General features: G+C 33.4%; 1 protein-coding gene across 1 annotated transcript in view; it reads right to left on the reverse strand.

Annotated features, from left to right (window-relative positions):
* ITFG1 (integrin alpha FG-GAP repeat containing 1) overlaps positions 1-15,221 on the reverse strand; it is a 267,640-nt gene that overhangs the window by 138,562 nt on the left and 113,857 nt on the right. The window contains exons 9-10 of the mRNA XM_007109007.4: positions 5,551-5,645; positions 3,139-3,311 (exon numbers count right to left, since the gene is read on the reverse strand). Of these exons, the coding sequence (XP_007109069.1) occupies positions 3,139-3,311; positions 5,551-5,645 (268 nt within the window). The remainder of the gene's footprint in view (positions 1-3,138; positions 3,312-5,550; positions 5,646-15,221) is intronic.

The following is a 15,221-nucleotide window of genomic DNA, read 5'->3' on the forward strand; positions in this document are numbered from 1 at the left end:
TTTTTCTTTTAGTACTTTTAGATTTGGATTCTCTATAAATCCCTGCTGGAAGCTGAGGTTTTGCTTAAAACTTGATCCACTTTCAATTCATTAATAACAGTACAACTTTTCTTAAATATATTAACATTCTGATTAATATGCAATAGTCAGAACAAAGACTAAAAGTCACTCTCATATCTTCAGTTAAATGCTTAAAATAAGGAATAAATATGCACTGTATGTGCTTGGCAAAATGATAAGTAAATCATTAACACAACTTCTAGACTACAGTACCAGTGTTAAACAAACATACATTTATTCTGAGCAAATTACAATCTATGTTAGTTTTGAATTTAAAAAAATCATACAGTATGGTTTAGAATATTAATTTAAATATGGTTTATCAAATTTTCCTATAGAAACCTAATAGTCACTTTAAATTAGTATTTAATTTTACCTATGACATTAATATTTCTAGGGGTATATTTAGAGGAATGTTTTTTCTAACATATGCATAAAATAAAATTTCTAATATACCACATATTGGGCAAAAATAAAATTAAACTTTTCATTTTTGTGTACTAGCTTTTCTAGTAACTCTGGATAATTAAGAAACAATAGTGATTAGAAATCCATAAGGACAAGAGTTTAATTAAATGGTTCTCAAATATTCTTTGTTATAATTTATCCTCCAGTTCCTTTTAAAAAAGTTTTTCAGTTCTATATTAAAGACTTAGGACATAAAATATCTTTTCAGTGTTATTTTACACATGAAATTTAAAAAGTCTAAAAACATAATTATTATTAGCTTAAGAGCACACTATTGGAATAATGTCATTCTAAGTTTGCCTTTCTTCTTTCAAAAAAATGAAAATTCAGACATTTAAGACAACATGACTACACACAGAAGATGACAGTAAACACAGGGCAACTGAGTAGTAATGGGACAGCCAAGGGAAAAAAACATGGCTTTCAGTCAGTGGTGGCACAGATGTAAAATGGCTGACCGCAGACCATGTTATTTTGTTTATAGAGTCACTCGCTGCCTCTATAAATGTCATTAATAGAGATCTTTTTCATGTAACATGATTTTAAAGGTTAACTTTCAACAATTAGACCTTTAGCATAAAATAAAAAAAAGAAAGCCAAACAGCAACTCTCCTCTGAAAACAAAAAAACACAAGTTAACAAGCCACGGTTTCAGAACTTCTTTCCATGAAACACATATTGTGGATTTTATTCTTAACTGCGTAGTTAACCTCTACCGTATTTTCAAAACCTGAAGAAAAAAAGGAGACAGAATTCTCCAGGTAGCAACCCTTGAAATTATAAACTGCAACCCTGTACTACTTCTTAGCAATACAGCAGTCTTGAAATCAGTTAAAAATTATAAAATGCTTTTCAACAAAAGTGAACAGTAGAAAAGGATTATAATGTACACTATGCCTTATTTCCCTTCTTCTATGTTTCAAAGAAAATACTATGCTGAATTCTCCTACACAGACATCTCTCAAGAATAGGGCTATTTCTCATCTAGTGATTTAATGAACATTGAAATGCACTGAAATCTATCCTTCAATTCTCATCTATCCCAAAAGAACAAAAAAGAAACCTTGTGTTTTAAACAGATGCTTTTATAAAAGCATCAAGAGTCTATGACTGTCTTTTACCTTATGTTTCCTATAGAGCCATAGTGTTTGTTCACTGCTGAATTAGCTGTTGATATCATCGTTATTACTGAATGGTAAAGGTAAGTTAAATAGTCGATGGTTTGAAGAAGAATATGTTGATAAAGAACTTTTATGACAAAACTGTAAGTTGTTTGTATGTTTTTCTAAGAATAAGTAATCACACTTAAATGAATTTAAGATGTAACTTCTTATTCTTTTGAATAGGGTAAATGTTCAAATTAAAGCAATTTTTACATTTCTTTGTTTTTACGTGCCACTTTAAAAGGAATAAAAATCACATTCAACTCAGAGGTTTCTTTTGGTTACATAAGATCTGCTTCATACACATAAGTTATGAGTGTATATACTACTCTGTATTACGGATCATGATGCTCATATCCCTAGAAAATTTTGTAAACACAACTCAAGAGTGATTATAATTTCAAGTCAAGGTCCTTAGAAAAGTTTAAGTACAGACATTTTATAATTTCTATAAATATTTAGGGACAGTCACTAATAATGTATGGTTTTCTAAAATTAACATTTCTAGATAACATTGTTTGATGTTAAAATCAACAATAGTCTAATTTTTTTTCCAGGAAAGTTATATTACATCATGAGCCTGGTAGTAAATGTGGAGCTGAATCATCACTAATTCCAGAGCCAACAAATGAATTAATGCTCAGAAGAAAAATTATGGATAGATACAATGTAGGAGGCAAGAAAGAATAAGGGACAAGAAATACAACTAATTGTAATATGAAGAATATAATAAAGCATTAAAATTTGGGAAGAGTCATATTTATGGAATCTGTCAAGATCAGGATAATTGTGAATTTAACTATATTGGTTTAGCTACTGGTACCTCTACCTAAGGAAAAAAAAGTAGCAACAACATTCAAAATCATTGATAATGCAATAAATATACTCAAAAATTTTGTATTTACAAATATTATCAATAGTCATGTTGAAATTCTCAACACTATTACAAAACAAACAACAGTAAGGCAACATTCACTGATTACCAGTAAAGTCAGCATGTGCTAAATATGTTGCTAATTGCCTCATTTTTTATTTTTACCTCATATAATTTCCATTACAACTCCATGACAGAGGTGCAGTTACTACTCTCAGTTTACAGATGAGGAGTTTAGGTAATCTGCTCAAGGTCACACAGGTGCTAAGCTGGACTGAGAGCGAAGCCTAGGCTCAACTCTTAACCTCCATGGTCTTCAGACTCAAAATGCAACTGAGTCATTTACTTATAAAAATTTTGACCTTTTAAAGATCAAGTTTTGTTGAATGAAAAATAAGCCTTTTACTGTTCTATACAACAGAAAAAGAACAGGTATTCTAAGCAGTTGGGAGAAGTTCAGAGCTCATAGTGTTCCTTATTTAAGGAACTGTACCATATTTAGGTGTTATCAGCTACAAAGTATCACAGTGAAAATATTTCACAAATATTTCTCATTTGACTTAATTTCCATACCTTCCAGATGTATTCTTCAGTATGGCAAGAGCATCTGGGTAACCATCCATGTTGTAGTCTCCAATATGAAGGGTAATTGGAATTGGTATTTCAGTTGGTCGTTGTTCATGCACAAATGGCACAAAGCCCCAGAGTGTGCCCTTACTGCTAAAATCCTGTAGGACAGGAACCCACTGTGGATTAAGAGAAAAAAAATCAGATTTTATAGTTATTTTAGAAAAAAATTCACCATTTGTAAAACAAATTATCCACGAAAAGTCCTCAAGGTAAGCATCACCTTATTTAAGTTCTTTATCACTACAAAATGGTAGGGTACTATAATTTACTTTGATAAACAGGTAACTTACACTCTGGAAAAAAATCGTCTCCTTTAAAATTTATCACTAGTCATCTTTCCTTGAACTAGCTCATAGAGCCTTAGAAGGTTTTTCACAGAACCACAAAATCTTAGGATTGAACTGATGTTGATGATCATATACTTGAATTGCCATTTTAAAATGTGCTGAGTGGAAATACAACCTCAAATGAATATTTAAAAAATTATAATATCATGTAATACTGATGTTCTTTCGGAGGACCAGCTCAGGAAGAATTAGAACATGACAGTCTCCCTTGTTCTCTTGCTTTGCCTCCTATACATGATGATGACTTTAGTCATCATTCTCAGAGTCAAGCAGCTCTGAGGCTTACCAAACAATACTAGCTCTGACAAGCTCCGCCTGCCCCAGGGAATGAGCTCTGTCACCAAAACAGCTGGAAGCGACATTTTAAATAAATTCTTTATCTCTATATTGATTATAATGAGGAGAACACAGAGAATAGGATCATTTCAAAATGAGCTTTTGGAAATCCCTTTTTCTTGTGAATGCCCCAATCTTTACTTTCAATAACCTAATGCAAACTAAAATCTGAAGAGTGGAAATCATCACATTAAAATTATAGATGTGCCCATAATTAGCTAAGAGCATGGATACTGGCACATAACCTGGAGATGTCCAAACAGAAGCAGGTGCAGCTGGCTTGAAATGACAGGAGGCCAAACATGCCTACAGATGTTTTTTTCCTTATAAGCAGGTGACTCATATATATATAGCTCCAAGCCAGACTACATAAAAAGTGGCCTCTTGAAAAGGGTTTAGGACATAGGATATCCCAAACATTTTCTATGTTATCCAAAGAAAGCATAGTTTGCCAAGGAAAAAAAAAAAGTGGCTTAACTACAAAGACAAATTTACAGAAAACGAGCTGTTTTAAAAAAGTGGTCTGCATCTTTAATAAATTTTCCAATCTTTCTTGAAGCAAAAGAGTATTATATAGCATCAAAATGTTTTAATGTTTCATGTGACTGAAAAAAACTGGTCTTGTTTTGGAAGAGGATGAGAAATTTCACAAAATGCCAAGTTTTCACAAGTTTCTGAAGAGGTTGATAGTTTATTAGTTTATTAATGAGGATAAAGTATTTCTGTTAAGGTAAATGTATTAAGGTCTAAGAAGTAAAAGATTTTTCATTAATGTGATGTTCTTAACAGTCAAAAAAGAACTGTGACATTTATCTGCCCAGAGAGAGCTGTGTAATTTGAAAATATTCTTACAGTAGTCTGTCACTTGAAGACAGGCTAATAATTACTAGGTGTACTTACAGCTATGAACCAACAATGAAGTGTTACTTGACTTAATATTTTCAGTGATTCAAAACTTTAAAAAAGTTCAAGGTAATAAAGGTTATGGGTGTAAGAGTTAAATGCTTTTAGAATGCTGACTGGAGGAAGATTTGTTTTCTTTAGTGTCTTAGTATAGAAAGTGATACTTCCTACCCATAAGGGCTAAAAGAATCAAAATGTAGTTCTATCATTTATTACCCCCAAACAGAAAATATAACTCATTAATTATACTACTATATTACTGGTTTCCATTCAGGTGCTGTCAATATGGAAAAAATCTCAATGTCACAACCTATCATTCCCACATTAATCCTCTGCTGTGATTAACAGATTCTAAATTATTTACCTACAAGCTACAGGTATAAAGTCAGAACGAGAGAGTGAAACAGGTTTAGATATCACAAATAAAAACAAGATTAGCCTTGATGGCTAATGGGTATGATGTTCTTCTTCATAACCCTTTATTATAGCTATACTGTGTCTTACCATATTCCCAGCATATAAAAGGCTAACAGATCATTTAATTACAGAATCAAGAGTGGGTTTTCTTAACCAGAAATGATTATGCCACTACTTTTTTCTCTCAATAAACCAATAAAAATAGATTTAAATGCATTGCATTAAGTTAAAATAAGGAAGTAAATTTATTTTTGGTTTTTCTCTTTTCTGATTCTTCAGATACTTTTTCTAACCTCTGAAATTTTCTTCCAAGAACATAACTCTATTTACATTAAGAAACAAGTAGATATACCTGCTTTGTTCTGGATCTTGCTAAGTAAATGGTACTTTTCTGGCAGTTTTTATCTTCACAGCCTGGCAATAAGTGATCCATGTTTCCATCTCCATCTGCCAAAAGAAAGAGCCACAAAATAGTGTTCTTGTATGGCAGATTAAATTTCCTATTTGTTTAAATTCTACATCAATCTAGATAAACTGAGGAATCTGATGCATGGCTGTGGAGTGAATGTGATTCAATTAAAAAAATTATTCTGGCCCTTACTGTCTATTACCTGGACCATGTCTTGTTTTAAATTGCTCATTCTTCTGTGGTTAAATATTTATCCAATGATGGAAAAACTCGTTTCAGGCTTTGATGTTAAAATCATCAATTAAAAAAATGTAGCTTCTGACCTATTTACATAATTATCATCACTGCCACAGGAGAAAAATAAGCATGCAATAGTAACCCATTATTATGTGGCTTATTTTAAATGTCTTTACAGATAATTTATCTTTACACATACTTTTAAGTCTCTTTTATACAGCATAAACGTCAATTCAAGAGTTATAAAGCTTTCAGCAACTTAGATTCTAAAAAGCACCAATACATTTTTATCAATAAAGAGGCAAATGAAGGGAATACAGATGTCATTTCCAACTGACTGGTTTTTAAACAGCTGCACAATGTTCTGCAAAGACCTCTAGAGATGAGGTTACTGATGAACTTGGAGTCATTTCCTCTAGTGCGCCTTCCTATCTACTGTCCCCTACCTGATGAAGTTTACAGATTTTGATGTCCTAGAGCTAAATCTCTATGGGGACATTCACACAATGGAGTAGTCATGAAGCTTTTAAATTTAGGGCCTAATTTTGTGTTGCTTTAATCACTGATTTATCTGCAATGGCTTAATGTATCATTTAATGTGTGCCTGAGGTAGTACCTTCACTTGGAAGGATATATAAGGTTTAACAATAAAAAAAAGTCCTTTCTTGTATAGGTTTAAATATTAAGAGAGATATATAACTATAACAAGCCGATCAAGTCTCCAATAATGTTTGCACAAGGAAAAAAAAAAATTTCAGGCTGTGTGGGATGAAAATCTAGCCAATGGAAGGTGACCTCGGCATGGAAAAGTAAAAGGCACAGCATAGTGAAAAATGAATTTCTTTCATTTAATTTCATAGTTTAATTACTTATGATCCTCACAGTTAATATTCTTTGTGATGATGAACGCTTAGTTAGAGGAGTATAACATTAAATAAAATAGTTGAATTAATAATGGAGAGTACAGAGAATACATGTAATATGACAGTATATACATTGGGACTACTATAAAAAGTTGAGAGAGAGAGAAACAGGCAACTCTAGGCAGGAATACTTGGAAAGGAGAAGGCTTTCCAAGGGCATAAACATATATCATAGTTAAAAAAAAAAAAAAGGAGCTAGCCAAGTAAGAATTAAATGCAAAATGTGATTTATAAACAGACTCTAGTAATATCATAGACTTCATTAGAAGCCAAACCATTTTACTGCAATTAATGTGGGACTAATCAGAAAAGCAATTACTAAGTCTCTGCCCTTCATTTTTACCCTAATGGCAAAATATTCAGATTAGATTTTGATTTACACTTTTCTTTTCTCCTAGTTTATCTTTCTTCCGAGTAGTTAGTTTCCTATTTCCCACAATTATTTTGACCATGACTTGGCTGATATTTAATGCTGGCAAATAACCTTCTGTTAAACATATAACTAACTCACGTCACAACATCATAATCATGCCTTTTAGTAGGAATTATCAGTAATATTTTATAGATATGATCACAGAAATCTAGAACTCTATCAGAGAATGTGCTCCTTGTGCTGACTCTAAGTGCTATTTTTTTGATGTTTAGGGTAAGTGACAGAAAAGCTTTCTGAGAGCCCAACTTCACACGCAAAGGAAATTTTCTCTCTTAAAGGCAACAAACTTTTAAATCTTACATGTTTCACTTTTCTGCATGTTCTTTAAAAAAAACTTTTTATTTGTAAATAAACTTAAAATTGCAATAAATATAGTAAAAGAATTCCTGTAAACACTTTAACCAGATTGACCTATTAACATTTTACCCCATTTATTTGATCTGTGAAATCAGTTTTTTTCTGAACCATAATTATATACATTATAGCCCTTCACCCCTAAATACTTGAGTGTGTATTTCCTAGGAATAGAGATATTCTCTTAACCACAGTACAACTATCAATTCACACAGATACTTTTATCTATTGTACTATATCTATATTCTAATTTTGTCCATTGATGTAATAATGTCATTTGTAGCATTTTTGCCCCTCTAACACAGGATCCAGTCTAGGAGTAGGAATTACATTTAGTCGTTATTTTTAGCCTTCTTTAATCTAGAATATTTTCTTTATAAAAAAATTTTTTTACAGGTTTTTTCTTTTAAATAAATAAATTTATTTATTTATTTATTTTTATTTATTTTTGGCTGCATTGGGTCTTCATTGATGTGCGTGGGCTTTCTCTAGTTGCAGCGATTGGAGCTACGCTTAGTAGCAGTGCGCAGGCTTCTCATTGTGGTGGCTTCTCTTGTTGTGGAGCACAGGTTCTAGGCACACGGGCTTCAGTAGTTGTGCCATGCAGGCTCAGTAGCTGTGGCTCGCAGGCTCAGTAGTTGTGGCTGTGGGCTCAAGAGAGCAGGATCAGCAGTTGTGGTGCACGGGTTTAGTTGCTCTGTGGCATGTGGGATCTTCCCGGACCAGGGCTTGAACCGGTGGTCCCCTGCATTGGCAGGTGGAATCTTAACCACTGTGCCACCAGGGAAGTCCCTAGAATATTTTCATAGCCTTTGTCTTTTACAATCTGCGTATCTTTTTTTTTTTAACCTCAGACTACAGGAATCTTTTACTTTTTCAATAAGTTATCATGCCTAGGGAAGGAAGTAGTTTCAGAAAAATCAGTTTCACGTGAGTCAGAGGCACAAAGCTAGGAACTAGTAATAAGCAAATTCTCTGAAAAACAATATGACTAAGAGGAATGTCATGCTGACAGAGGTACCAGTCTGTGAACTTGGCACACATTCCTTAAAGAAGTCCCAGGAATTATTAACTTCGGAATGCCTTCTCCTCAGGACTTCAGCACATTATATATCTCGAGTTTTTTTAAAGGCTAAAATTCCTTCTCAAAGGCTCAACAGAAACTGTAACAGAAGGAATGGCATTTTGATTAACTCATTTCATAAAATGCAGTATAAAATTTGGCCTTTTGAATGGCAGATCAGTAGAGACTAAAGTACACACTAAACACATGTTGATTTCCATCTGATGTTAACCTTAGCCAAATTTCAAAAGAAATTCTCTTCTAAAACAGATAATTTTAATGAGATAGATTTAATGAGTCAAACTGATTTTCTGAACAATTTTAATTTTAAAATCAAGAGAACACTAAAATAAAGTTGTCATCATAAAAATGGATTATAATGAATTCTGGTATAATAATTTTTCTGTTTTTAATTAAGCAGAGGACAAAGAAGAAGATATACATGAGAAAGGGTCACATATATATTATGTTTCCTCTTAAACATTCATAACATTTTCAGTCTCATGAAATTAAATGACCTGTGGTATTGTTTAAGCAAATTATAGTTCATTGTTCTGGCCCCAGATTACCCATCAACTTTGTAAACCACAATTTCTCTAATGCAGTGATTCTCAAAGTGTGGTTCCCAGTCCCACAGCCTCAGCATCACCTGGGAACTGGTTAGAAATGTCGATTCTTATGCCTCTGTCCAGATCTAATGAATCAGAACCTCTAAGGGTAGGGGCACAGCAATGTATATTTTCATAAGCCCTCTGGTTGAAGCCCTCTGGTTGAAACGCTGGTCTTCCACTGACACCAGGGGGTGCTACACATACCCTATTTCTGTCTTAATCATGCTCCTCCATTAACGACAAACTTCTTTTGCTAATCAAATTCCACTATTCATTTAGGACTCATTATGTATCTTGCTCCAGCCTCTTGAGATTGAATCCAAGTCACCTTTTGCAAATTTTTGTACCTCTTGGGCAGGTCAACTCATTATGGCAGCGAAACAAGTACTACTACATAAAATAATTATTTTTGGTGAACGTCTTGCCACTCCATAAGAGTGTATGGAGATTTTAATGTAATGGTAAGAAGGTAGGACTAAGATCAGTTAGATTTAGATTTTTAACCTGGCTTAACTCCTAATAAGTAATTAGACATGTACTTTTGGGGAAAAAAATACTGAAAAATATTTTTAAAATATTAGGATTTGGGGAACAGGTACTTCTGTATTTTTTAGGACTGCTCAAGAAGTATTCAGGTTTTCAGAAATGTCTTTTTCCTACTCTTGTCCCCAGCTCCCCTCCACAGTGGCAACCACCATAGCAGTTTTTCTTGTGTATACTTCACCACATAGGCTGGCTATGCACATACATATACTATATACAATTTTGTACAATTGTAGTGTATACTACACACTTTTTGGTACCTGCAACTTTTGATTTAATATATCTTTGAGAGCATTCCACAGTGATAAATTTATATCTGCCTCATATATAGTATACAGTATTACATTTTATGGGTATATCTCAATATAGCCAATTCTCTATTGATGTAAAAACACTGAGTTGTTTCCAATCTTCTGGTAATCAAAACAATCCAACAATGAATAATTTTGCACATATAATATATCTCATATTTGAGAGATTACAGTATAAATTCCTAAAATGGAAGTTACTGATTCAATGATCATATGTAATTAAAATTTTTATTTTAATCTCCATAGAGGAGCAGTTTTCAAACTAGTCTCAAGAATCCTTTATACTCTTAAAGCCTGAGGACCCCAATAAGCTTTGTTTATGTGGGTAATATCTATAGGTATTCCTATGGGTATTAACTTGAAATTAAGACTAAGAAATATGTATATATTTAAGTGAAAATACAAACCATAAATATATCACATATAAACATAACTAATATTTTCATGAAAAATAACTGTTTTCCAAAACAAAGACATTTTGTGAGAAGAATGGGATTATCTGGCCTAGCAGAGAAAACCTGGATTTTCATACTGCTTTTGTATTCAATCTGTTGTTTTGGTTGACAAATATAAAAATATGTAGTTGCAGGAAGTATTTTAACAGCCTTTTCAGATAACTCTAATATTCTTGCATGCTACGATCAAAACTCAACAAGTGAAATTTCTTAAAAATTTCTTGCAATGAAGAATCTAAACCTGTTTCAATGAACATTTCTTACTCTGTTAATTCAAATCCAGTAGTCCATCTTGCACTTTGAATGGGTGTTTAACCAATGCATAACTTTGTAAAATCACACATCAAACATTTAGAAGAGTTTCACTGAGTTATGTAGATTTTGCAAATGCTGAAACATTCCATTACACAATATAAAAAATTCAGATTCGTTAATATCACCACCAATCTCATCAAAAAAGTCTTTAGGTACTGAGAAGCTGTCAGCTCACGGGAGCAGATAAAGTTTTCCCAAATTCCAATTTTTGCTTGAAAGATCAGATTTTATCATTGGCACCTTCCCATCAGTTGTTTTCTTGAAGTCTCAAGCTCACTTTGTTCATTGTAGAGAAAATGGCTACCAAATCCCCAAGTCTGGAAAACCATAGTTTGTCTGTCAGTTGTTCTTCAAGCAAAAAATGGTGAAAATGGTATTACATTAAAAAAAAAAAAGGAGTTAGTTCAGTTTGCAACTCAATCACACCAGTGTTTTTCATTAAGACAACCACCATACTCTGTGCAGAAGTGTTTTATGCATACGTCTTGTTTCCTGACAGAGTTTTAAAAAGGTGTGTAGTCAAGGGTTGACATCTAATAAAATTAATATTTTTTGCTTCATCAATAAACACTATTAAGAGAAACTATTTTTCTTATTTCCTTTTTCTTTCTTCTTTATTTTAATACTGTGAGTATACGGTGGTGAAGAAAACAATGAATGGTAATAAAGTTTAGTGCCACTGTTTTGATTTGTGCCAAATGGCAGCAGCTTTACACACCACTGCTTTCATATCATCAGAGTCAACAGGGTGAAAAAGGCAAATAATATCTCAGTGTTCTTATGAAGGTAATTTTGATCTTGTGGACCCCCGAAAGAGTTGCAGGAAAAAATCTCCCCACCTCTCGGGATCCATACTTTGGACCACACTTTGAAAACCTTTGCCAGAAAGGTTGCACCAATAAGCAAATTATCAAATATTTTGATTCTTCCCACTCTGATTAATGAAAATGGTATTTCATTGTGGTTTTAGTTTTCTTACTAATTATGGTGTTTGTCTTTTTAAAATTGAAGCATAGTGGATTTACAATATAATATGAATTTCAGGTGTACAACAGTGATTGAGTATTTTTATAGATTTTACTCCATTTAAAGTTATTGCCAAAAAAGGCTCTATTTTCCTGTGCTGTACAATATATTTTTGTTGATTAATTATTTTACACATAGTAGTTTGTGTCTCTTAATTCCATATCCCTATCACACCTTGCCTCAAGAACAACAAAGCCCAAAGTCATCAAAAGGAAAATAAAACATCAATGAAATCAAGAGCTGGTTTTTTTGAAAGGATAAACAAAATTAATAATCTTTTAGCCAAGCTCATCAAGAAGAAAAGAGAGAGGACCCAAATAAACAAAATAAGAAATGAAAGAGGAGAAATAACAACTGATAACACAGAGATACAAGAATCGTAAGAGAACAGTACAAACAGCTACATGCCAACAAATTGGACAACCTAGAAGAAATGGACAAACTTCTAGAAACATACAACCTTCCAAAACTAAACCAGGAAAAAATAGATAATCTGAACAGATTGATCACTAGTACTGAAATATAATTTGTAATTAAAAAGAACTCCCAGCAAACAAAAGTCCAAGACTGTATGGCTTCATGGGAATTCTACAAAACATGTAAGGAAGAGCTAATACCTATCCTTCTCAAACTACTCCAGAAAACTGAAGAGAGGGGAACACTCCCAAATTCATTCCATGAGGCCACCATTACCACGATACCAAAACCAAAGACACTACAAAAAAATTAAAGGCCAGTATCTCTGATGAATATAGATGTAAAAATCCTCAACAAAAATAAGCAAATAAAACTCAACAATAGGGCTTCCCTGGTGGCGCAGTGGTTGAGAATCCGCCTGCCGATGCAGGGGACACGGGTTCGTGCCCCGATCCGGGAAGATCCCACATGCCGCAGAGAGGCTGGGCCCGTGAGCCATGGCCGCTGAGCCTGCGCGTCCGGAGCCTGTGCTCCGCAATGGGAGAGGCCACAACAGTGAGAGGCCCACGTACCACAAACAACAACAACAACAACAACAAAAAAACTCCACAATATATAAAAAGAATCACATACCATGATCAAGTGGGACTCATTCCAGGTATGCAAAGATAGTTCATTTTTGCAAATCAATCAATGTGATACACCACATTAAGGAAAGGAAGGATAAAAATCCCATGATCATCTCAACAGATACATAAAAAAGCATTTGACAGAATTCAATATCCATTCATGATAAAAACTCTTATCAAAGCTGGCATAAAGGGAACATATCTCAACATAATAAAGGTCATTTATGACAAGCACAAAGCTAACATCATACTCAACATGAGAAGCTGAAAGCTTTCTAAAATCAGGAACAAGACAAGGATGCCCACTCTTGCCAATTCTATTTAACATAGTAATGTAAGACCCAGCCACAGCAATCAGATAAGTAAAAGAAATAAAAGGCATCCAAATTGGAAGGGAATAAGTAAAACTGTCACTATTTGCAGAAGACATGATACTATGTATAGAAAACCCTAAAGCCTCCACCAAAGAACTATTAGAACTAAGAAATGAATTCAGTAAAGTTGCAGAATATAGGATTAATATACAGAAATCAGTTGCTTTTCTATACACTAATAATGAACTATCAGAAAGAGAAGTTAAGGAAACAATCCCATTTACAATCATGTCAAAAAGAATAAAACACCTAGGAATAACTTAACCAAGAAGGTGAAAGACCTATACTCTTAAAACTATAAAACACTGATGAAGGACTCTGAAAATAATGCAAAGAAATGGAAAGATATCTCGTGCACTTGGACTGGAAGAATTAATATTAAGATGTCCATACTACCCAAAGCAATCTACAGAGTTAACACAATCCCTATCAAAATACCCATGACATTTTTCACAGAACTAGAACAAATAATCCTAAAATTCATATGGAAACACAAAAGACCCTGAATTACCAAAGCAATCTTGAGTAAAAAGAAGAAAGGTGGAGGCATCATGCTCCCTGACTTCAGACTATACTATAAATCTACAGTAATCAGAATAGCATGATAGTGCACAATAAAAAGACACACAGATCAATGGAACAGAATAGAGAACCCAGAAATAAACCCACCTATCTATGGTCAATTAATCTATGACAAAGGATGTAAGAATATATAATGGAAAAAAAAAAAAGTTTCTCCAGTAAGTGGTAATGGGAAAACTGGACAGCTACATATAAAAGAACAAGATTAGAATATTTCCTCACACTATTTATAAAAACAAACTCAAAATGGATTAAAGACCTAAATGTAAGACCTGAAACCAAAAAACTCCTGGAAGAGAACATAGGCAGAACACTCTTTGTTGGTCTTTTTTTTTGTCCTGCTGCTAATTTGTAGGAATACTTTTAACATTAAGAAAATTATTATTTTGTCTGTGATTTACTAACACTTTCCTTTACAGCTTCTAGGTACTGCTAACAACTTAGTAAGGCTTTTCCAATTCACAGAACTTTGGGACATTATTTTTACTTTGAAGTCTTAGATTCACCTGGAATTTATTTTAGCATATGATGTGAGTTATGACTTTTTAACAGATGGATATATCCAGTTGTCTCACACCACTTACTGAATGATCCATCATTTTCAGAAAAGAAACTCAATTTCTCTTATATTATTTATCTTTATCTGTAAAATGATCAATAGGAACATAATTTTGCCACAGAAAGGGGTCATTTGTGAATGAAATGTGGGGGAAATAACCTGGAGAAAATGACACAGCAGTAAACAATCATAAAGGAGTATATTATCCCTATATACTCCTTCTATCATTTGTGGTATGCTGTGTGTACTGAGGACAGTGGTATACTCTGTGTAGGTAAGTGGGCAAGAGAGTAAAAAAGCGTAACTCCCAGAAGAATAGAGGGCTTTTTCTTCAGAGTGCTCACTTCCAGGACTCACTGTAATGCTTCCAGCAAGAAACACTGAAACATTTGATCATGAAAAATGAAAGCAATAATTTAGGATCTGACGAATGTTACTCCACAGATGGGGGAAAAAAAACTGTAAGTAGATGGCTAAATATTTTGATCTATAACCTGGAACTCTGAGTTCAATAATAAAAATAAATCAGTGATTTCTGCATTATAGAGTAGAACACATCATGACAGCTCAAATGGGGAATAAGTCAAAATGACTCCTTCCACCATCTGGAAAATTTACCCATGGATGGCGATAGCATACACAAGATATAAATATTACAAGTCACATAACTAATTAATGGCAGAAGGTTCTAAACAGAATTCAAAGCTTTAACTTTTTTTTTTTTTTTTTTTCTGCGGTATGCGGGCCTCTCACTGTTGTGGCCTCTCCCGTCGCCGCGCACT

This window comes from Physeter macrocephalus, chromosome 17 (assembly GCF_002837175.3).
Source record: "Physeter macrocephalus isolate SW-GA chromosome 17, ASM283717v5, whole genome shotgun sequence".
Taxonomy (NCBI): domain Eukaryota; kingdom Metazoa; phylum Chordata; class Mammalia; order Artiodactyla; family Physeteridae; genus Physeter; species Physeter macrocephalus.